General features: G+C 43.9%; 1 protein-coding gene and 1 long non-coding RNA gene across 9 annotated transcripts in view; one reads left to right on the forward strand and one right to left on the reverse strand.

The window, feature by feature from the left end:
• LOC309338040 lies at positions 1-12522 on the reverse strand. 6 transcript variants are annotated; one of them, XR_014154609.1, is made up of 6 exons: positions 12158-12522; positions 11112-11493; positions 6165-6267; positions 4579-4714; positions 2306-2456; positions 1-451 (listed from the first exon to the last, which is right to left on the reverse strand). It is a non-coding gene; the product is annotated as an uncharacterized lncRNA (long non-coding RNA). The 6 variants fall into 6 exon arrangements; XR_014154610.1 differs by having other exon boundaries at positions 11112-11427; positions 12095-12521; XR_014154611.1 differs by lacking the exons at positions 11112-11493; positions 12158-12522 and adding an exon at positions 9161-9177.
• LOC309338000 (uncharacterized protein) overlaps positions 8345-24498 on the forward strand; it is a 22215-nt gene continuing 6061 nt past the window's right edge. For 2 of the 3 annotated variants that reach the window (XM_081855103.1, XM_081855104.1), the window contains exons 1-4: positions 8345-8481; positions 18906-19030; positions 21336-21465; positions 22952-22993. In XM_081855103.1, coding sequence (XP_081711229.1) covers positions 8477-8481; positions 18906-19030; positions 21336-21465; positions 22952-22993 — 302 coding nt within the window. In that variant the 5' untranslated portion in view covers positions 8345-8476. Of the gene's footprint in view, positions 8482-18397; positions 18662-18905; positions 19031-21335; positions 21466-22951; positions 22994-24498 lie in introns of those variants that run through there. The other variant, XM_081855105.1, reaches the window with a different exon arrangement.

Genomic DNA, 24498 nt, shown 5'->3' on the forward strand with positions numbered 1-24498 from the left:
TTTCAGCAAAGCAATTTCACATCAAAATCGTTTATTGGTTGATTGATTGTGTCAGTAATGAAATGGATAACTGAAGATATGAATTCCTGGTGGCAAGATTCCTTGGGAGTCCAAGCAAATTGATGTAGAGTACATGAATCAGAGAAGGCTCTACACACACACACACACACACACACACACACACACACACCCCTCGAGATATTCAGATCTCCATTTGCTTCAAAATATGATTTGACCAAATGGGAGAAATTCTTCTAAGCATGGCTGAGTCTCATCTTTGCTGTTTCTTTTACACTATTTTGATCCCAGATGGTTTGCTGTCTCTTTTATTCTTCATCAAAACCTGCTGATGTCACCCATAATTCTCTTTATTGAGACTTTTCCGACTTCAGCACTGGAGTCCTAATAAACTCTGCTGTCGACTGGTTACACCCGCAGCATTCTGGTCACCCTATTAAAGAATATAATGGGTTAGGTGAGGTTGGCCAGGAGGGGAAATTTGACTCATTTTCCATTTAAAGGTATAATGATCCAATCCACACTTTCTGAAGTGACGTAAGAAATGAAACACTACCTTTGCTTGAAATTTTCTGAATTTTCTGATGCAGTTTTTCAGCCAAATATGGTTTACAAAAATGTATGTATTGGAGAAAAGTATGCATGAATATGCATATTTTAGTGAAAATAGCATGCATACTAGGAGAAACTGCTTGCAAAAATGTATGCTTTAGGCAAAGCTGCATATAAAACGTGTTTACTAGAAAAGATTTGCACTAAAATGTTGAAGAATCTGTCTATAACGGCTTCTCTTCGTTTCTGGTTTTCCCCATCTTAAATTCAGGTCACCTCATTCCTACATCCATTTGTAATGTCTCCCCCTCTCAATATATGTTCTTATTTTTATTTTGGTATGTGCATTTGTCTGATATACATATTTTTGCAAGCAATTTTTCCTATTGCAATGTAGGAAATCCATGTATCATGGATGCTTTAGTTGAGATTCCTGTATTGCAGGGAATTAGGCTAGAAAATGGTTGAAAATGTATATTGAAGCAAATACTTTGTCACAAAATACACCAGAGATGGGGAACCCTCAGGCCCAGGATCGAAATGCAGCCCTCTAAGAATAATAATCTGTTCCATCATCCTTTGCCTCTGATCATATCCATGTTTGCTTCTGGACTCCATTGGCTAGTAACCCCTGGAAGTTTGTCCAGAAAGGAAAGCAGCCCTTTGACTAGAACTAGGTTCACCACCATAAAATATATAAATAAAGTACATTTTATGCTAAAATACACATTGTTGAATGCACTTTGATGCATTTTTTGAGTCAATAGATGCATAATAAAATTCAGAGGAGTGGAAAATCTGAAGAGAAAAAAATCACTATAATTGCATTCCAATCTGTGAGAAGCAAATTAAAGCTTTTCACTTAAAAAATGCAAAATGAATGAAATTATTTTGCGGCATAGTATTCCGAATTAGGAAACAGTACAACCTAGGACTCAGGACTCAGGGCTGATTTCCTTAGGAATGGATAGGTTTGATCTTCTTGCAGTCTATGGGACTCTCAAGAGTCTCCTCCAGCACCATAATTCAAAAGCATCCATTCTCCGGAGATCAGCCTCCTTTATGGTCCAGCTATCACTTGGCTGTATCTTAAAAAGCAGAGACATCACCTTGCCAACAAAGGCCCGTATACTTAAAACTATGGTTCTCCCAGTAGTGATGTATGGAAATGAGAACTGGACCATAAAGAAGGCTGATCGTCGAAGAATTGATGCTTTTGAATTCTGGTGCTGGAGGAGACTCTTGAGAGCCCCATGGACTGCAAAAAGATCACACCTATCCATTCTGAAGGAAATCAGCCCTGAATGCTCACTGGAAGGACAGATCCTGAAGCTGAGGCTCCAATACTTTGGCCACCTCATGAGAAGAGAAGACTACCTGGAAAAGACCCTGATGTTGGGAAGGACTGAGGGCACAAGGAGAAGGGGACGACAGAGGACGAGATGGTGGGACAGTGTTCTTGAAGATACTAACATGAGTTTGACCAAACTGCAGGAGGCAGTGGAAGACAGGAGTGCCTGGCGTGCTCTGGTCCATGGGGTCACAAAGAGTCGGACATGACTAAATGACTAAACAATAATCTAGAAAGAGCCCTGCTGGATGAGTAGACACTTGATAACCTTACCATCTATGAATTTGTCTATGCCATCTGTGTTGGTGGCCACCACTACCTCTCCTGGCAATGCACTTAGATGGGAGTTGGAAAGGATAGTTATGAACATTTCTCTGGACTTACCCTGGAGAGATTGGTCTACTTTCCTGGAATGGACTTCACACAGCATGGGCTTCCTCTGCCACATATTCCAAACTGAAAGTGCTTGACAGGGCAGTACCACATTGAGCAAAAACCTTTACCAAATCCACACAGCCACATATTTGTTACAATGCTGAAGAAAGAAAGAAAGAAAGAAAGAGAGAGTCAGAATGATGGCCTGTGTGAGTTATATTATCCATGAACATATCAAGGAGGAAATAGGCTGTTGAAAATATTCTTGGACATTAAACTCTTGTTAATAATAATAATAATAATAATAATAATAATAATAATAATAATAATAATTTATTACTTATACCCCACCCATCTGGCCGAGTCTTCCCAGCCACTCTGGGTGGGTTCCAACAAGATAGTCAAAACACAATAAAACATCTATTGACTTATTACATTGAGCAGAATGTGTATGATAACTGGCCAGATGAAGGGGGTGGCAAATACCCCAAGCAAAACCACCTGAGAATTATAAGCTTCAAGCCTGACAATCATTCAGGAGTGGAGGCCAGAGGCATGACTGTAACGCTGCCCTTGAACATTCCAAGTACAAAAGTGTAGGGCTCTACCTAGCCCCGCTTCCCTGGTTCCAGCCCTGAATCAAATTGGGAGTCAGGTTAATGCTTAATTGGGGCTTTTAAAAGCTGCTGGATTATGCAGATTCATGGAGGAGAGGGCTGTCAAAGGCTACTAGCCATAAAGGCTGTGCTCTGCCTGCAAAGTTGGAGGAAGCAATGCTTATGGTTTCTGGAAATCACTCGAGGGGAGAGTGCTCCTGCAGCAGCATAGGAAGGGGCATGCGGTGGTTGAGGGAGTTATTTTTTTTAAAAAAACACATATTCTGGCCATTTTGTCACCCCATCAGTGATGACACCCGGGGTGGCCTGCACCCACCACACACCCCTTCCTATGCCACTGGGGTGAAGACACTCCCAGATCACTGTGTCAGGAAGCCCAGTATGGTCTGGGGCAGTTAGTGTCAGGAGCTCGTCCTACACTTGAGTAAGACCCTGGCAGAGACACATGCCCGACTGGCATGTTCTCTCCCTCCTGGTCAATCATTCAGGAGCTTCATTAGCTTTCTTCAGCCCGGACATCACAGCGACTGATGCCAACAGACACCGGCACACTTAGGGATCCACAGAGTTTGCGCAGCTTGCGTAACAGACCTCAGTAACTCAGCATTTTGGCTAATCTACACACGGAGCACTGCAACATGGCTCCCTCTCTCTCTAGCATCAGACAGCAAAGAGAAAGAACAAAGGACAATAGTCCCACTTCACGGAACACAGTAACACAAACACCTTGTCTCTGTCACTTCCCATTCTGTGGAGTCAAAACATACACCGTCATGTGAAAGACAACAACCCCATGACTGCAATCACGGAGCAGGAATTCTAACGGTCAGGGAATCAGGAAGGAAGGCTGCAGGAGTCTGTTTCACCAGCCTGTTCCCTTCAGGGAATGTGCTAGGGAAGCAGATCCCAGAAAGATTGGAATCCCCTTGCAAACCAGCACCCTGCAGGCTCAAACCCTCCACTCAACAGCTCGTAAATGCACTTGCAAAGCAACACTCTGCAGGTTTAGACACATACAGACATGGTGTGGGGAGGCGATTCGGCCTAGAAAGTATTGCAGGCTGATTGCATCAGCCAGTTGCATCAGCTAGCAAACTCAAGCCTGCAGACTCACTATCTCACACAGCATTCTGTGAATCCCAACAGCGTCTGCCCACCGCCTCAGCCTACAGCTGAGGGGGAGGCGGTGGCGAGGTTCCATGCAGCGTACCCTGCATTGGCTCACCCTGCCCCCATGGGCAGCTTGCTGCGCCCCCATGAGCGGCTCGTTCCACCCCTGGCTGCCCTGGGCACCCAAGCAGCTAGCTATGCCACTGCTTCACTCAATTTGGCTGAAACCCAAATCTGCCCGATTCTCTCCAGGCCAAATCTAGGACAGATCCCTATAAAAGGGGAGTGTTTTAAAACTTGGGGGCAGGTGAGATTGGACCGACAATGGCCTACCTGTATTTCAAATGTTATATAGACTCACAAACAGCAATCTCTCTCCAAATCTTAGAGCTGATTTTTTTCCCTACAGGGGAAAATTAAAGAGTTCAGCTATGTTCAAAGAGGCACTCATCACAGGGAAGCACTACATGGACATAGCTGGGAATATATGACCACTAAAAAGAATAGTGGCAAGCATTTCCAAACCTGCAAGAATAATATTGAAGAGTTGTCTACCTTGTGCAGCAAATTGCATGTTTGCCGCATGGTGCAGTAGTCCTAGAAAGAAAAGGGCAGGTATGCTTGTAGCATAATCCTTTATCGAGCCAGCACATGAGTAGGTCACGTGAGAGGTTTGGATCAAATGGGTTATCTATGCAAGTTGCCAATGCAGAAAGAGGGAGGGAGAGAGGAAAGAAGAAGAAGAAGTTGTTAATGACCATGTAAAAAATAATAATGATGTGGTGGTGGTAATTTGGGATTTCATCATTTGGGATTTCGTCCTTACAAAACAGTGCTACATTAATCAATATTTCACACATCAAAGACGACCAGCAATATTCAGTTTCATTCAGGGCTCCATGGTAACTCAGCCCAGCGGGAACCTCAGTTCAAGCAGCCAGACATTTCAGGTGCTGCATGAGCTCCTCCTATCCCTCCCCCCTGCTGACATGCAATATCATATTTTAAGGGGGAATATGCAATGTATCTTAGAATATATGCATGCAGCACACACCAGGGTTTTGCAACATAGGAGGTTAACAAGGAAGTACCCCCAAAAAAAACTTCTATATACTTCTGGGCAATTCTTATTGGCTGGGAGTGGCATGGGCCATATTTTTGGTTTGGCATTTAGTATACTCATGAGAGGAAGTACATAAGTGTTAGGTGCATTGAGGCATTATTGAGGAGCACTGAGACATTATTGCATTAAAAGCCATCTGTCACAGCCTTATGCACAGTGGGTCGGGGGGGGCACACTCTTGTGAATGCTGGAAAGCAGTGCCAGGGTTCACATGCTGAGTTCATGTACCCAAAGCTCACTTAGGAAGGAGGAAATAAAATTCTCCCAAACCTTGGCTGGGGAGACTATAGACTTACCTTTCCTGTGCACTGTCCATGCATAATTTGTGCTTTAAGGCTCTACGTCCAAGCACCCTTTCTTTTTTCTTTCCCCCAGTCCAGAACTTTCCCCAGGAAAGCTCTTTCTTTACCCCTGAATCAGAGCAAACAGCAATCCACAGAAAACCTGAATTGCCATTTGTTGCACTTCGACTTTAAAGAGCGGGTTTTTGTGGGGGAATCTCCAGAGCAAAAAGAGGGAGCACTCGGACACAGAACTTTAATGCATGGATTTGTGCCTGGAACATGCAAGGAAAAAAGTTAAGTGTGGCTAAGCCCTAAGACAGCATCTATTAACATGCCCAGGGGAACGAAAGGTCGTTTCCATATCAGAATAAGACAAAACGCTTTCCAAATTTGGCATGCAGATGCTGTATTTCTTATATTCATAAATATGGCCTTTCAACCGTTACTTTGCATCATGAATCTTCCTTGCAGGTGTGGAGGCAAATGGCAACCTGCTACACCAGTATTGCTAGACAACTGGATTAATTGGCCTTAATACTTTATTGTTGTTGACACCCGTCTGTCTCAAGAGGCAATGAAATACGCCTCTGGGGGTGAAGACAAACCACTGGAGAATCGCAGCGCCTGCTGTGGCTGCAGAGACTGGTAACTTGTAACTGCTGCCTCCCTCTTTTACTTATTTCAGCCATATTAACATTAATAACTACAAAAAGAAACAGAAGCACACACCTTACCTGCAGCAGCCAGATTCATCCATGAAAGAGCAAATATGAGAAGTCGAAAGACTCCCATGGGCCTAACACTCACAGGGCACAGTGGCCACCAATGGCCATAGTCCTGCAAAAAGCAATAATATGCCAAGAAGAAACCGGAAATTGTGAACTGGAGAGAAGTTTGCCTTTAAATGCAAACCGAATAAATTTTCTCCCCCTTCTTTAATTTGGGACCTAATAATAATAATAATAATAATAATAATAATAATAATAATAATTTTATTTGTATCCCACCCTCCCTGGCCAAGGCCAGGCTCAGAGCAGCTAACATCATAGAAACAACACAATATGCATAAAAACAGACATCAGTTAACTAAAATACAGTGGTACTTCGGGTTACATACGCTTCAGGTTACAGACTCCGCTAACCCAGAAATATTACCTCAGGTTAAGAACTTTGCTTCAGGATGAGAACAGAAATCGTGCAGCGGCGGTGTGGCGGCAGCAGGAGGCCCCATTAGCTTAAGTGGTGCTTCAGGTTAAGAACAGTTTCAGGTTAAGAATAGACCTCCCGAACGAATTAAGTACTTAACCTGAGGTACCACTGTACATCTTAAAATTAATTCAGACAAGTTAATATCTGGGCAGGTGGCAATTATCAGGGTGGAATTGAGAGTGGTTAATATTTGACAGGACCAACTATTTCCACTGATCATACAAGGACCTGTGAGTGTGTTGGGGGCCTCCTTCGGGCTTGTTTTATACAAAGGAATGTAAGTCAAACTGCATCCTGTCCAAAGGGGGAACACAGAAAGCTGCCTTATACCAACTCAGACCATTGGTCCTGCTAACTCCATGTTGTCTACACCGACTGGGAGTGACATGCCAGGATTTCAGATGGAGAGCATTTCAAACTAAACCAGGGACTTTCTGTAAGCCAAGCAGACTCTGTCATTGATCTGTGGTCCTTCCCATATGTGTTCTCTCTGATCACGATTAATATTCCCAGGTACCAAAGTTCATCCACCCAGCACCACCACATCCCTCCTTTCCTGGGTGATTCTGCTTCCTGCATGATGTCACCTGTGAAGATGGAAAGGATGTTTCTTTGCCCCCTTGCTATCTTGCATACTCTTAGGTTGTGCGTCTACAACCTTCTTTCCTTCATTAGTTCCACCGGCCACTGTCAGGAAGCCCAGCTTAGGTAGGCAGCATGGAACGGTGTGTGTGTGTGTGTGTGCAGTGCTGGATTTATGTATAAGCTAAACAAGCTATAGTTTAGGGCCCCACTCTCCTGGCCCCCCAAAAAATTTTTAAAGGGGGGGGGGACTGGATGTGCATTTCCAAAATATAAGATAAAAAACAGATGAAATAAAACCTACATACAGCAACAGTGTTTTGTGTTGTGTAGGCTCCTATGATGTAAGTAATGGGCCTTGCCTGCTAGCCTGCTCCCTAAAATATCACTGGTTTGCTCCTTTCTATATATAGGGTGCCTTCATTCTGCATAGACTGGTTGCAGGGCAACATGTGCAAATGACTTTAGATACTTATTAGGTCCATAAATGAACATATAGCATATATTCAACACAAAAAACAGTGACAATTTGTTGTTGACAAAGGACAGCTGGGCCCCATTATCTTCAGTAACTTAGGGCCTTATCAAACCTAAATCCAGTCGTGTGTGTGTGTGTGTGTGTGTGTGTGTGTGTGTACGAATAATTGAGGAGGTCTACTTTGAGAGGCAGGTGGGGAGTTGTGTTCCTCACTTGCCTGGCTTAAAATTCAACCCAGATAAGAATTTAGGTGTCACCATCTTCTCCTGGTGATTTGAGTAAAGAATTTCTGGTCTCCCCACCCCCAAGACTTGTATTTCTGAGCTAGGAAATCTCAGCAGCATTGCAGCTCACCTCCTCCAGTTCAAGTTCTGAGATGAAAAAAATATCCGAATCAAAAATTTGTACCTATATTGTATTTGTAGAGGTGCCTTTAATAAAATTAAAAATCAATCAAACAAACAAACATTTGACTCTGTTCCAGTAGCTCAGGAATTAAATGGGGTGGGGGTGATGAAGATGGAATGTCTTACGTGAAGACCATTCTTTCTCTCATGCTGCTCTGAGGTCACAAAGTAGAATCCTGTTTCTTGGCTACCTGGATGATTTGTCATGCGGACTGAGTGTGGCCTACCTTAGTGAGAAAATGGATTCCTCTGAATTTGTGATTTGGTTGAATCTGGTGCGCAGCCTTAACTTCTCCCCTCTCCAGTTCTTGTCAGGCAGTGAGGGGGGCGAGTGTTTAAAAGGACTTCTATTACTTATCCTGGAATAAGTATGGTGTAAGTGAAAATGATATGAATTGTAGAGTTTTGTATTATTATTTTTAACGCATGCCCGTTTCCCCTCATTTTCAGCTTATTTCCAAGGTTTGCTTTCCTTTTGTGGAGTATAAGATGCACTAGTCGTTTATATCATTTATATTTACAGTGGTACCTCGGGTTAAGTACTTAATTCATTCCAGAGGTCAGTTCTTAACCTGAAACTGTTCTTAACCTGAAGCACCACTTTAGCTAATGGGGCCTCCTGCTGCTGCCATGCCACCGGAGCACGATTTCTGTTCTCATCCTGAAGCAAAGTTCTTAACCTGAGGTACTATTTCTGGCATAGCGGAGAACATAACCTGAAACGTATGTAACCTGAAGCATATGTAACCCGAGGTACCACTGTACTGCCCTTCAAAATGTAATTAACCATTTCTCCCCTGTTGTGTTTGTTTTGTTGTTTTCAGAAGTTATGTGCAAAATTAATGAAGAGTATTTATTTTTTATTATTATTTTCAAAAGTACTGCCCATATTTTGACTGATAAATCAGGGTTGCCATATCTCGAAGAGCAAAATGGAGGACAGCCCAAGCTGCTGCCAGCCTGAGCTAGTGAAAGAGGCATGCAGGTGTGTGGGGCCACTGCCACCTTGCTTGTGCACCTCTTTCCTCGGCTCAAGCCATAGCTGTCAACTTACAGATTTGAAAATAAGGGACCAGCAGCCTCAAAAATAAGGGATCAGCAGCAAAAATAAGGGATTTTCCAGGCACAGGTATGATCAACTTCTGAGCCCCTCTGAGCCAAAGGCAGAAAGCCCAGCCAGCAGCCAAACAAGGCCTCAAGCGGTGGTTCCCACAGCGCAGCAACCCAGTAAAGGGGATGCAGCAAGGAAAACCACCGTCACCTCTCTGCTGGGAAGCGCATCATCAATTGACATCATCAATAAGGGACAGCAGCGGGACACGGCGCTGGGATAAGGGACTTTCCCGCCAAATAAGGGACGATTGACAGCTATGGCTCAGGCTGGCAGCAGCTGAGATGTGCAGAGCAGCCTGCGCCCAAGCCACCCACCCCAAAGACCTGGACATTTCCTCTAAGATGTACAAATTCATGTGGATGGGCATGTTGCCCCTCCTCCAAAAGGAGATGTCCAGGTTTTTCCAAACATATGCCAACCCAATGACAAATGGGGTCGTTCAGGTACGTACAATGAACCACTAACTTGTTTCTTCAGGGACTTATTTCTGCAAAGCATGTTCTCACTGAAAGAGAGCACGGGTTGCGGATGGGGCTAACAGAACACCCCATAGTTGCCAGGCAGGATAGATTGAAGAGCCTTGAATCAGATTGGAGGTTGGAGTTGCTGGGGTAAATATGATGTTGCCAATTTAGGGGTGGGACCTGAGGCTATTTAAGTAAGGTCCACTGCTCTTTCCTTTCTCTTTCGCTGTGGACACCGGATCACCCGCCCGCCCTCCCTTGATTGGGCTTCGCTCTGACCTTGCTATGCCTGTCATGGGGTCGTTCGCATTGGTGCGGGGGCCCGGTAGGAATTTTTCCTTTTGGCTGATTAGTGCGTGCCAATTGGGTTTTGCCTACTGCGTAGCAAATCGTCACAACTTGTAAGGTTGGCGGTTAGGCATTGGTTAAATTGGTTGGTGGAGGGGTGTGGATTGGCTGTGCCTACCCCTCCAATGCTGCTGCTGCTGGGAATTCCGTTAAAGGAATTCTGGGGCTTACCATCCCCTCGTCCAAACCCTTGGAGCAGGGTGCGGGCCGTGTAAGTTCCCAAGGAGCAAGCAGGGAGTAGCTGAGGGTCTGTGTCGCAGCCCCAGTTGTCCCTGGTCTTGTTTCTCCACACGCTGACTCACAGGAGTCAGTGCTGTCCCCCAAGGCGGGGGGGACAGCTAGTCATAACCAATGCCTAAGCAACCACTCACAATATTGTATGATAATAAAGTTGTGGCCAAAATTATGCCAAAAACCTTAAACAAAAATTAAGTGTGATGTGTGATTTATTGGGGAAGGGGTGTCCTGGGGACCTCAGCATGCAACTACTTGAGTTTGCTATTTGTGGAAATGATGATCCAAAGGATATTTCTGCACCACTCATTTATATAATATGTCATGTAAATCCTTTACACCAGGCATAGCCTGTTAATCAAAGGAGATCTTACCTGGGAGAGCTAAAACCATCCATGAGAGGACAGAAAAGAGAAGCCAATTGACTTTCATTGTTACTTTTACTGAGAATTCAACCACTGCAATGACTGGGATTGCCATGGTGCTTTTAATCACAGGAACAAAATATTTATATGGCTTTCCAAAATAGTAATCCACAGACCGTTGCTTTTTAATGGTTTCAAATATGAATCAGAACTACTTGCTGTGCTCTTTATGGAGCAAAAATTATATACACTGATTTGACCCCGCCCCCATTTTTACTGCAGTTAATAAAGAAGATGTTAGTGGTCACACAAACTGCTTTGCCATTGCAATGGGGGGGTTGTCCAGGGCCACACAATATCACCCCCCCCCATTTAAATTGCCATTATTATCAACCTCAGACTGTGGAAGCAGAGCATTGCATCACACCAAACACAAAACAACCAAACAACAAATAATAGGAGAAATAAATGTTGACATACCAATATAAATCAAGGCATCCATATTTCCTGAGCTGATGTGGTGAAATTGCGCATCGATTTCTGAAGCATGGGAAATAAAATCCCGCCAGATGACATAATAGAATTGTGGATCCTTCATCGCCTTGGAAACATACATATGCATGACACATATTTTCTCCCACAATAGGCCAAAGGTCCATATGTTCTTATGTCACAAAAACAAATGTAGATTTTCAAGGTTTCCCATTGCTGGGGCTGTTGAAATCCTAGCTGCAGCAAACATCCATATTGAAAGATTTTCAGAGAGATGAGTTTTCATGTTGTTCATCCTCATATTCTGGAATGACAGTTGTGTGAAAGCCAGACATCTTAAACTGTTGATTTTTTTGTGCATTGGGTAATTCTGAAAGTCACATAGTCACCACATGAGATGTGGAGAAGTGGGTGGTGCAGGACGAACTGAACACAATCTCAGAAGCTTAGATAGGTATGCATACAGAGAAACACAGTGTGCTTTTCTTTAATGTTGCCTGAGAAAAGAATAGGGCCTTCACTCGCACTCCTCTCTCCCCATTAAGGCTGGGCGATATCTGATTTTCAGCATCGCAATATATCATCAGCTAAACATTGTGGTATATCTATATATCATGATGTCTGAAATAAGGATTAAATTATGTAGAGGCAAACATCTAGGGCTGGGCAATATCTGGTTTTCAACAGTGTGATATATCACCACCTAAACAACAATTTATCACACTGTCTGATATATCATCATATATCACGATATATCACGATATATCAGGCTGTATGAAATAAGGATGGAACTATGTAGAGGCATTGCCTGGCTTCATGGTTTCCCCTGCATTGTGATTTTTGCACAATACACAGAGAGACACCATGATTCGTGATATATTGCCAGGTCAAAAATTATGAAACCGATATCACAACATAAACTTCAAACTGGTTTTGTATGATATGTTGATATATCATCCAGCCCTATATACCATCACTTCTTGCTACATGGATTCCAGTGCAGATGGCAACAGGAGCATTGCAGATCTACTTACTGATGAGAAAAGAAGCCTGCTGGATCAGGTCAATGGTCTAGCATTCTGTTCTCATAGTTGACAACAAGATGCATGTGCGAAACCCCCAAACAGGACCTTGGTACAACTGTACTCTCCCTTCCAGTGGAGGGGGTGAATAAGCAAACAGTGGTCCATGGGGGGTGCCATTTTGCTGCCCCCACATGCATCCTGCCTGCGGCAGTTCCCTCAGTTTGCTTAATGGAAGGGCTAGCCCCTGAATTGGAAACTGGAAAGAAAGCAAGCATGGAATAGGAATAAATGGGTAATACCCATAGTAGATAGGGATGCGGGTGGTGCTGTGGTCTAAACCACTAAGCCTTTTGGGCTTGCCAATCAGAAGGTTGGTGGTTTGAATCCCCATGACCGGGTGAGCTCCTGTTGCTCAGTCCCAGCTCCTGCCAACCTAGCAGTTTGAAAGCACGCCAAAAAAGTGCGAGTAGATAAATAGGTACCACTCCGGCGGGAAGGTAAATGGTGTTTCTGTGCGCTGCTCTGGTTTCACCATAAGCAGCTTAGTCATGCTGGCCACATGACCCAGAAAAACTGTCTGTGGACAAACGCCGGCTCCCTCGGTCAGTAAAGCCAGATGAGTGCTGCAATCAAAGAGTCATCTGTGGACTGGACTTATCTGTCAGGGGTCCTTCACCTTTACCTTTTTACCTATAGTAGATAGTTGTACAAGCAAGAAGTTTGGTGTCCCAACGCTTGGTATTAGGACAGGCACGTTTTTAACTTGATCTGGAGTTTAGGGATATAGCAGCCTTTGTGCAGGTATGCACTTTTAGGACTTGTCATTTCTTTGATAGGGGTTTGTCTTGGCACCGTAGGACATGTACAGTCTTGAGCACACTGGAGGAAAAGTGAATATCAAAGCGACAAATTCACCTTAAAATTATATCTGCACCACTTCACCTTAATGTTTAATTTCTTCTCTTCCTGTTCCTATACTTCCCATATTTCCTCTTCCTCATTACTTCTAGAATAATGTGCTTACATAATGCCACATCCATTAAACTCATTCTTTCAAAAGTCAGTAAACATCATGCCAATTATACTCTGCAGGAAGTATCATGTAGCTGCCCTTGCGTGATTCACATCAGACCCCTTCCCCCCTGCCACAATTCCAATTTCAGCCATTGGTTTGGGTTCATTTAATTTCACCCACTCCCCTTGTTCCTGATATAGATCTTCACTCCTCTCTTCTTCCCTGTCTAGTGGGGTGAAAGGTGCCATTTTGTGCTTGTTTGGAGGTTCTAGCAGGGGAGCGCAGCTATCGTATACCCTTGACCGAAGAACGGTACACTCCTATCTGGGATGGTCATCCTCTTCCACCGAGCGCGCAGCTTCGGGAGGGACACACATGGAGCGGTGAGGGAGGAAGGGGACACCCGCCTAGCCAGCCAGATCAGCCAAATCAACCCTGGCGATCAATGGGGTGACAGATGTCGCAGCCAGATCGCCCTCACATCTAAGAATGTGAATTTGTTTAAAGATAACTATGAGAAATGCTGGCCAGAAGTGAAAAAAGATCTTGAAATATGGTCAAACTTGAAACTTTCCTTGTTAGGCCGAATTGCTGTTATCAAAATGAATGTATTGCCAAGAATGTTGTTTTGTTTCAATCATTGCAAATAATAGACAAGATGGACTGTTTCAAGAAGTGGCAGAGAGATATTTCTAGATTTGTCTGGCAGGGCAAGAAGCCCAGAATAAAATTAGAAATACTTACTGATGCAAAGGTGGATTTGCCCTGCTGGACTTTAAGTTGTATTATGAATCAGCAGCTTTTTGCTGGCTGAAAGAATGGCTGCTTCTTGAGAACACAGACATTTTGGACTTAGATGGCTTTGACAATGCTTTTGGGTAGCATGCATATCTGTGGTATGACAAGGTTAAAGTGCATAAGGCTTTTAAAAATCATATTGTCAGAAGAACATTGTTTAATGTTTGGACAAGATATAAAGACTTACTTGAAAATAAAACCCCAAGGTGGTTATCGCCTATGGAAGCGAAGGCTCTGAAAAAACTCAATATGGAGGCCAACTGGCCAAAATATTGGGAGATTTTGGAACAGGAAGGTGACAAATTGAAATTGCAGAGTTTTGAGAAAGTAAAGGATAAAGTGCGAGCTGGCTTCACTATTTTCAAATAAGAGAGGCTTATAATCTAGATTAAAAAAATGGTTTCCAGGTGGAAAAATCAAAACTAGAAACAGAATTGTTAGAATCCAAAGCTAAGACATTATCAAAAATGTACAACCTGCTGCTGAAATGGAACACTGAGGATGAAACGGTAAAATCTGCTATGATAAAATGGGCACAAGATATCGGCCATAACATTATGTTTGCTGACTGGGAACAGTTGTGGACCACTGGTATGAAATTCACGGCATGTAATGCCTTAAGAGAGAATATTATGAAAATGATATACAGGTGGTACATGACCCCAGTCAAGCTTGCAAAAATCTATCATCTGCCCGATAATAAATGTTGGAAATGTAAAGAGACTGAAGGTACATTCTTTCACCTCTGGTGGACGTGCCCAAGGATTAAGGCTTTCTGGGAAATGATCTATAATGAATTGAAAAAGGTATTTAAATATACCTTCTTGAAGAAACCAGAGGCCTTTCTCCTGGGCATGGTCGGCCAAGTGGTGCCAAAGAAGGATAGAACTTTCTTTATGTATGCTACAGCTGCAGCAAGAATACTTATTGCAAAGCATTGGAAGACACAAGATCTACCCACCCTGGAAGAATGGCAGATGCAAGTAATGGACTATATGGAATTGGCTGAAATGACTGGCAGAATCCGAGACCAGGGAGAAGAGTCGGTGGAAGAAGATTGGAAGAAATTTAAAATCTATTTACAGAAACACTGTAAAATTATTGAATGTTAATGACGTTGGAATGAAATGAAGTGGTTCTAGTAATAAGGTAAAATAAGAATATGTAAGAAGGGATGGATATCAGATGAAAATTTGAAGTTAGAATATGTGAAGATAAATAATTAAGGGAAAAATATGAGGTTATGAATTTGCTGAATAAATTTTTAAATGGAATACAAAAAAGGGAGGTGTGAGGAAGTCACGAAAAAAAGTAAATGAAGTTAGATATTATAAAAGAGGGATTTTTGGTTTTTATTTTTTCCTTTTTATGTTAAATTTTTTGTTTTTGTATCTTTGTATTATTTTTTTTCTCTTCTCTTGTGTGTTATTATTTTGTAACTTTTTTTTGTCAAAAACTTAATAAACATTATTAAAATAAAATAAAAAGAAAGGTGCCATTTTGTGGTTCACCCCAGGTTCCGAAATATATTGTTCCTGAGTGTGTCTAATGTACAATGAGCTCAGGGCTCTACAGGAACAGGTTTGTTCCCTTGAGGCCTGGAAAAAATAAGAGTCAGAGAAGTTATAGCTGTGTCCCACTCCAACAACCATAGCTCCCTTGCATTCAGGAAGAGTAAGGATATAAGGAAGCAGCACATTTCCTGAGAAGGGACTCATTCTTTGTGGGACAAACAGCTATCCTTTTGTGCCAATGATACTCTCTGTGGGTGGAGGGATCCTGGCTGTGGGTAATCCAGAACATGTTGGCACAAATGACATGGGGCATGTGGTTGTGAGGTCCCAGAAACCATATTCCCATGTGAGCAAAGTTTACAGCATATGGGACTTTTTAGTTTAGAGAAAAAGCAAGTAAGAGTTGACATGATATAAGTTTTTTGAATAAAGATAGCATGGAACAATGAATAGAGAAAAGTCTTTCTCCTCTCATAACACTACAGCTTGTGGATGTACAATGAAGCCAAATGTTGGACAATTCTGGACAGATTAAAAGCAGTACTTTATCATGCACGGCTTATCATGTAGGAGCCTGCTCCTACAGGAGTGATGGCCACCAACTTGGATGACTTTAAAAGATGATTAGAGGACTAGCGGGTTGGCGCCATCGCCGAATGGCGGACTCCCTCCGAGTTCCGGAGGGAGCCTGCTCGGCAGGGGCTGGGTTCTACCGTGCCGGCGACACGGGGACCCTCAAAAACCATGGGCGCTGAAACCCATGGGCATGGTGACTTGGCGGGCACCGTTTGCGCCCCCCCGACCACGCGAAGGAGCCTTTTTAAAGGCTACGGAGCGGGTGACGGGGGGGTTGCTGTGAGTCCTCCGCTTCCCCTGCCGAGTGAAGCCGCATGCCATTTGGCGGAGAGTGCTGACTTCTTCCATTGAAAATCTGGACTTAAAAGAATAACCCGTGAGTAATTGGAACTTGGATTAAAAAGGGGAACAATTTTTTTCTTAAATTCGGAGCGAGCGGGGGAGGTGCAAAAAGGAAGTCAGCCTCCCCCCTGTTGTAGAGGAGCTAAAGCAAAGGACCTGACAACTAAGATCGAGTGCAACCTTTTTTTTTTTTTTGATAAAGTTATTAATTTCGCGATGGAAAATTATAAGCTGGGCTGGAGGAGAAAAGTGGAATGTGAATTAAAATACAACCCCCCCCCTGAAAAACCCCGGGAGCGATCCGTGAGAGCGCCGGGAGAGGAGAAATAGAGGTTTTGACAGCTGTCAAAGGAGCTGCCAAAACTGAAGAACAAAAAGAGAACTTTGTTACGAGGACTTTGCTGGTTACATTTGTTATAAATTGGATATAAACTGTTTAAAACAAGGAATAATAAGTTACTTTGACTGGTGGGTGTGATCGGGAAGGAAACTGAGTTATTATAATCCCTCTAGAGGAGCTGTGGGTCATTAGAAGTATTGCTGGCATGGAATTTGAATCGGACTTTTTATCTCCTGGGAAACTGCAGAAATGGAACACTATTTTGTCTACAGAGGTCTACACACTAAAGGAGACAATAGATTTATCTATTGAAGAATGGAAGGGACTTGACGTAATGTTTTGTTCCTGAATAACAAAGCCTCTGTAGAGGAATTACAAGCTTTTTGGAATTAGAACATTTGTGCAGGAGAGCAGGGGAAAAAAAAAAAAAAAGAGGAGAAGAGAGAACAACAAGAACAACAAGAATAACAAGAATTGGACAAAGTTGGAAGATAGACCCCTTCCAAGATTGGACATTCGAAATCAAAGATGACCAAAAGACGGCAAAGACTATTAAAAAGATGGCAAAGCGGACTGGTGAAGGACTATGGCTTAGATGTGGGAGCTCCAGGACAACAGTAGACATTGACGGACATTGGGAACGCAACCGGGAAAGGGGGGAGGGAAATTTGGAATCCAAAGGGTGTTAAATTACATTTTATTCTTTTTTCTATTTTTTTATGTTAATCTGTATTATATACTAAAGAGGGGAACTCGTGGAAGGGAACAGGTCGATTTTAGGGGATGGGAAAATATTTTTTAAATTGGGTTAATGATAATAACTTTAAAACTTGGGGTAAGAATTTGCTGAATCTATTTGAAAGAACTGGAATACAAGAGGGGGAGGGGAGGGGAAGTCCTGGAAAGATGACATTGAAAATAAGGCCTTAAATTTGGATGTTTTTCTTTTCTGTTATATTTGAAAATTTTTAATAAATATTATTAAAAATAAATAAAAATAAATAAAAGATGATTAGAGAAACCCATGGTGGAGAGGACTATTGAAGGCTACTTGCCATAATGGCTATGCTCTGCCTCCACAGTTAGGTAAAGGTAAAGGGATCCCTGACCATTAGGTCCAGTCGTGACCTACACTGGCGTTGCAGCGCTCATCTCGCTTTACTGGCCGAGGGAGCCGGCGTACAGCTTCCGGGTCATGCGCCAGCATGACTAAGTCGCTTCTGGTGAACCAGAGCAGGGCACGGAAACACCGTTTACCTTCCCACCAGAGTGGTACCTATTTATCTACTTGCACTTTGATGTGCTTTCGAACTGCTAGGTTGGCAGGAGCAGGGACCGAGCAACGGGAGCTCACCCCATTGTGGGGATTCGAACTGCTGACCTTTTGATCGGCAAGTCCTAGGCTCTGTGGTTTAATCCACAGCGCCACCCAAGTCCCTGCCTCCACAGTTAAGAGGCAGCAATACTTCTGAAGTATCAATTGCTAGAAACTGCAGGATAGGTTTCATGCTCAAATCCTGCTTGTGAGTTTCCCACAAGCATCTGGCTGCCCATGAACAGGGTGCTGCACTTTGCCTGGTCCAACAGGCTCTTCTTATGTTCTAAGAACATAAGCAGAACAATGCTGAATATGGTCAAGAGTCTATTTGCTTCAGCATTCTATTTCCAGAGCTAGTCATTCAAAATTTTCTGGGAAGTCCATAAGCAAGACATGGTTTCAATGTCTTCATTGCTTGAACCCTTCCCCAAGCAACCAAGCTTCAGAGGACTACTGTGTCTGAAAACAGAGGCTCAGTTTCGGAAGCAGCTTCCATAGAGACCATATTGTCGTCTGGTTCCTTATAGCATTGCATTCAAACCCCTTCTAGGAATTCTGTTATTGCTGTTCACAGACAGGCAGATGTGCAAGGACTATCTGAAGTTGGCAGGTAAGATTCAAAGGTGCTTAGTGTGTTTCAACAGCGATGGGGAATCTGTTCCCACCCTCCAAAATGTTGTTGAATTCCAAATCCCATCAACATCAGCCAACATGGCTGGAGCTGATGGACCAACTTTTCTCAATCAGTTCTGCATGTTACTACACATGTATTAAAATCTCTTTCTTGTTTTTATTGAGTTTCTTGTTTTTATTGAGTTTCATCCTCATCTGATCCATTCCTGCCTCCCCCTCAGAGCTTCCATCACCAATTCACCTGGCTTGGTTGCAACAGAAAAACAGAGAACTCAAAGGAAAACAGCCATGAAGTTCTTTGGGCTTTTGTTTGCTGTTCTTTTATTGATATCTTGGGCTTCTCCAGGTAAGATATTATGGGTTTCAAGCTGTTCTAAACAAAATGAAGCTCTGGGTCCCAAGCTAGCTAGGACTTTGAGAGTTAAAGGCAACATCTGTTAGTTGCCCAAGTGAGACCCTTCTCTGTTGTAGCCCCTAAACTGTGGAATTCCCATCCAACAGAAGTGCATCTGGCATCTTCACTATACCACTTTTGGCAAATGAGGAGGATGCAACCCTTTACACCTCTTGACACCTGAGATGTGTGTTTTCAGGGCCCATTCTGTTCCTATGACTGTGATGTGTTTGTAACTGGATTTCAAATTGCTTTAACTCACCTTGAAACCTACTGGTGAAGGGTGGGCTATCATCACCATCTTCATCACACAGGAGTACTGATAAAATTTGTTTCACGGTAACTATGATTAAGCTAACTTTTTACAAAATAATATAACTTAACAGATTTGTGGAAAAATTGGATTTATTTGGGTAACATTTTGGAACAGTAAGTTCAATGATGATGCTGTTGTGCTGCTTTCAACCTGCTGTAACACTGAGTATTTCTTTATTTCCTTGTGCTTCTATCTTTTACCATTTCATTGATTAACAAATAACATTTTAAACAATAAAGGAGTTATGCAACAAAGGAAATAGAAGTCAATAACCTATTCAAACATTCAAAAAACATGAGGGGTAGGGGGTCAAAGCATGTATAGTGTGTTGGGTAAGGATGTACAAACCTTTCCATTTCATTTTGGTTTCTCATTCTTCCATAATCTTAAATTCATTTCTCCATAGTTCTGAATTCCATGAACTTCCCTGTAGTATAATGTATTTTAGTGTGCAATTTTACCAATGTATGCATACATTACCATGCTATTATTATTAATAATAATTGAATTTATTATTCATTTTATTTTACCCAAGTCAACTCAGGGTAAATCAAAACCAACCAACCAGCCAAACATACAAACAAACCCACAAAGAAGGTTTAAAAATTGGAGGGGGGGTAGAGAAACACCTTAGAAACATCACACCCACTTCTAAAAGGCCACAGGTAGTTAAATGCCATGGACCTGGTTTTGTCTGGCATGTAAAGATATATAATAATGGCACCAGCCAAGCCTCCCTGGGGAGAGCATTCCATGAATGGGAAGCCACCACAGAAAATGCCATTCTTGTGTTGCCACGCTCCAGACTTCTCGTGGAGGAAGCTCATGAAGAAAGGCCTAAGAGGGTTATCAGAGGGTCTGGGTAGGTTCATATGAGAGAGACAGTCCTTGAGGTATTGTGGTCCTGAGCCATTTAAACACTTTGAATTGGGCCTGGAAATCTATTTGCAGGCAGTGCTATTGGGTCAGATTCGGAGTAACATGCTCAAACCATTTTGTCCTGGTGTGCAACCTGGCCACTGAATTCTGCACCAGCTGATGCTCCAGAACCATCTCCAGAGGCAGTTCCATGTGTAACATGTTGCAGTAAAGAGGTTACCAGAGCATAGACAACAGTAGTTAGGCTATCCCTGCCCAGATGGGGCACAGCTGAGCCACCAACTGAAGCTAATAGAAGGCACTCTGCAATCCGACCCTCAAGTAACAGCAGTGGATCTAGAAGTATCCCCAAGCTGCGTACCCGCTCCTTCAAAGGAAGTGTAACCCCATCAAGAGCAAGCAATCTCCCACTAACAGTTCCTCAGTCTGATCTGGATTGAGCTTTTCAGTTCATTGGCATCCATTACCAAGGCTGGTTGAAACCACGCCACATATTTAAGAGAAGTATGACTCTTGAAGGATGGCTTTTTTTTGTTTGTTTCTGCATTGTTTCAGAAACTGCAGCTTAGGTAGTTTCACAATTTTCTCCCCCGATTCTCAGTGGCTGCTGCTGCTGATGATGATGATTTTATACCCTGTCCACCTGGCTGGATTGCCCTGTCCCCATCCAATGAACCTGCATAGCTCCACCTCTGACCCTCCTGTCTTGAGCAGGAATGTCTGAAGAGGGGGTCTGCATGTGTTAAGCTGAAGCCACTCAGAAACCTTCCTGCAATTGAGATTCACATCCAAAGGGAGGTCTCCTAGTGCACCCAGCAGAACACACAGATAGCCCCACTTCAGACCTTGCACCCATCACATGAAGGTCTGAGTTTTTATCAGCCACCACAGATTGTAGCGTCACTCATGTTTCAATACACGCAAACACACACACACACACACACACACACTTAATCCAATGCCTGAATAATAGGGTAAGATGCTCATGAGGAAGTTAGTTCTCAATCTATTGTATGCTAGCCATAAAGGTTGACTCTTCCCTTTCTTCCTCTCATTTTGCAGTGGTCTCTAAAGTTTATGGTTCCCATGACTGCATAAGCATTAATAAGGGTAAATGTTTTCGATGGGACAAGTGCTTACCCTTTTATGACATGCTTGGAAAATGTGACAGTTTGAAGATATGCTGTAAAAGGTGAGATAGGATGCCTCAGGGTCATCTACAATTCTATGGCTCCATAAGATCCTGAGTGTCCTATACCCCACCCTCAGGACTGGCCAATGTAGCTGCAGCCAGCTCTCATCCCACACTACCACCTGAATTAGATGGTGGAGGAGGGGGACAACTTCCAGTCCCTGCAGCTGCTGCAGCAGCCATGTCCTAGCAGATCTGCAGAATGCTCAGGTGGAGGGCATTCAACCAGCTGAAAGTAACAGCAGCACCCCCATCCGCTACACCCTGAAATTCACATTGACATCACTATCACCTGCAGCCACCCTACCAGCTCCCCAACACTGTCACAGAACCAGCAGTTAGGTGATGGTTATGTCCTGCCTGAAGCACTTGACTTTGTGGTTTCTGTTGGCTACATGAGCTGACAATCCTGCCAGCATCTGAGGGAGGGGCTGAACAGGGCAGAGGTCTTGGGCATGCCAGTGGAGGCACCCTTGCTCTCCCCATTGCCATCAGGCCCTGGCAGGGAGGATGGGTATCCCCAACAGGAACAGCAACTGTGCCTGACCACCCAGCCCTGCCACTTCTCACAGGAGAGTGACATCCCACATCCCTCTGCTGCAACTGGCACCAGAGATTGGAGGGCTTGGGGTGGTGAGAGTTGTTCCACAAGGGCAGAGGACAGTGGCTATGCATGTTTCCTGGCTGGCACAGCCCTGGCTGCTTCTGATGGGGCTGCCTTCTGCTTGGTGGTTGGCATTCTCTTCTCAGCTGGACACCACTGCTGCTCTCAATACGGGGTCTGCTGGAGAGGAGCTGCAGAAAGGGAGAAGAAAGGGAGTGGAGGTGGACAGAACATGGAATGTAGCCCTGTTGTTGTTGTTGTTTAGACATTTAGTCATGTCCGACTCTTCGTGACCCCATGGACCAGAGCACGCCAGGCACTCCTGTCTTCCACGGCCTCCCGCAGTTTGGTCAAACTCATGCTGGTAGCTTCGAGAACACTGTCCAACCATCTCGTCCTCTGTCATCCCCTTCTCCTTGTGCCCTCCATCTTTCCCAACATCAGGGTCTTTTCCAGGGAGTCTTCTCTTCTCATGAGGTGGTCCTATGCCCCACCAATGCTAAGCCTTCCTCTTCAGCTGGTTGAGGTGAAGAGGTACTAGAGGGATCAGAACAGGCTGGGTAGATATTACCCAAGCAGCTTCCTTAAGGAGCAGGACATTAGGACTTAGTAATGACTCCCCTTTAAGTAAAACTCTTTCTGTTGGTGGGTACAGATTATAATGCATCACACAGAATTGCCATATTTGTTAAAAAGGTTACGGAGAAGTGAAAGCTATTGACTGCACCTGAAGATTCCGCAGGTGAAAATGAATTCATTGGCTGCTTTCATGGGGGAATGTTTATAAACAGTGTTTTTGTGATAATGTATTTTGCACGCATGAATTTGTGTATGTGTTCGGCCTGGTTGGCTAAAAGGCAATCAACTATTTTCCCATTTCAGGAAGGAAGAAAACGTCAAATCTCATTCTGATGGGACCACCAGGTGAGACTGTGCCCAGTTACTAAGTATTGGGCCATGCCGACTGATTTCTATTGTGACTTTTGCAATAGACCACCCTCTTTGCCTGTTCAGTTTATACCAGGTTCCCAAGGCACATGGTTTAGAAGCCAGAATAAGCCCCCTTTCCCTACTTTCTCAACCCCACATCAAAGTGCCTCATCTCCCAACCTCTTTGTGCAGCAACAGCTAAGAGCATGCGCAGAGGTGGGAGCATACACCTCTATGTAATGCAGCCTCTTCCGCTGAGTGAACCCTCTGGCAACTAACCTAGCCTTGTACTGTGGTTCTCCAGATTCTGTGGGTTTAAGGCGATAAACCCACCTGCTACTCACAGCCTGTTTGCTAGCTGGCAACGTTGTGAGGGAGAACACACCTAGAGACTCCACTGAGCTCATCTCCTTCTGCATTGCCTCATGCCATTTGCTGGCTTCTTCCTGAGGCAGTTTCTGTACATCCTCAAAGTTTCAGGTTCACACCTAGCCACACCAACCCACACACTTGTGGCTTCAAACTTGTCAGGTGGCTTACCCTTAGTGGTTCTAGCTGATCTCAGCGTAAACTCTGGTACCCCCTCTGACCCACTAGGGCCAGCCAGACCATCCCCAGTGTTAGAGAACTCCCCCTCTGACCTGCTGCATCTTTTGAACCTCACAGCTGGACCTGCGCGCGAGGACGGCTTACTCTTTGGCTCAGACTTGACAGTGGACTGTGGAGGGGTTCTAGGCCACCCCCTTGGAGGGGTTTTGGGCCGCTACTGCTCTGGACTCTGTTGCTCTGGACTCTTCCTCAGCAACAGGTTCAGTTCCCTCCTCTTCCTCCTCATCTGAGTCAAGAAACTGTTCTGAAAGAACATCTGGGTTACCATGTATGCGTGTCCACCCACTTTGCTCACAAAATTCAGCACTGCTGCTCACTAGCAGCTGGGACTGATTGCCATCAGGATATGTGAACCACCATGCTTTGGACCCAGGTTCATATCCCACAAAGATCATCTTCCTGGACCTTGGTTCACCCTTTCTGCACTTGGCCTTTGGGACGAGGACCCAAGCCTCACAGCCAAAAACACATAAGAAATGCACTTTGGGCTACTTACCGTGCAGCAGAAAATAGGGCGTGTCCCCTACAGCTGAATTAAACACGTGATTCTTCACAAAAGCCGCAGATTTCCAACATTCAGCCCAAAAGCGTTGTGGAAGTCCTGCGTTAAACAGCATGGCAGCCACGGCCTCTTGTAGTGTTCTGTTCTTGCGTTCAGCAACACCATTCTGTTGAGGACTGTGTGGTGCTGTCAGCCTGTGACTGATTCCCTTCTGGCAGAAGAAGCTCTGCAGTGCAGACCCAGTAAACTCCGCCCCTCTATCGCTCTGAAAGCTAACCAATTTGGCAGAAAATTGCAACTCTACCACTGTGATCCAATCCTTAATCAATGCAGCAGCTTCCCCTTTGTGTTTTATCGAAAAAACCCAAGAGTTCCTCGAAAAATCATC

The sequence above is a fragment of the Podarcis erhardii genome, assembly GCF_964252035.2.
Source record: "Podarcis erhardii genome assembly, chromosome: 3".
Lineage (NCBI taxonomy): Eukaryota > Metazoa > Chordata > Lepidosauria > Squamata > Lacertidae > Podarcis > Podarcis erhardii.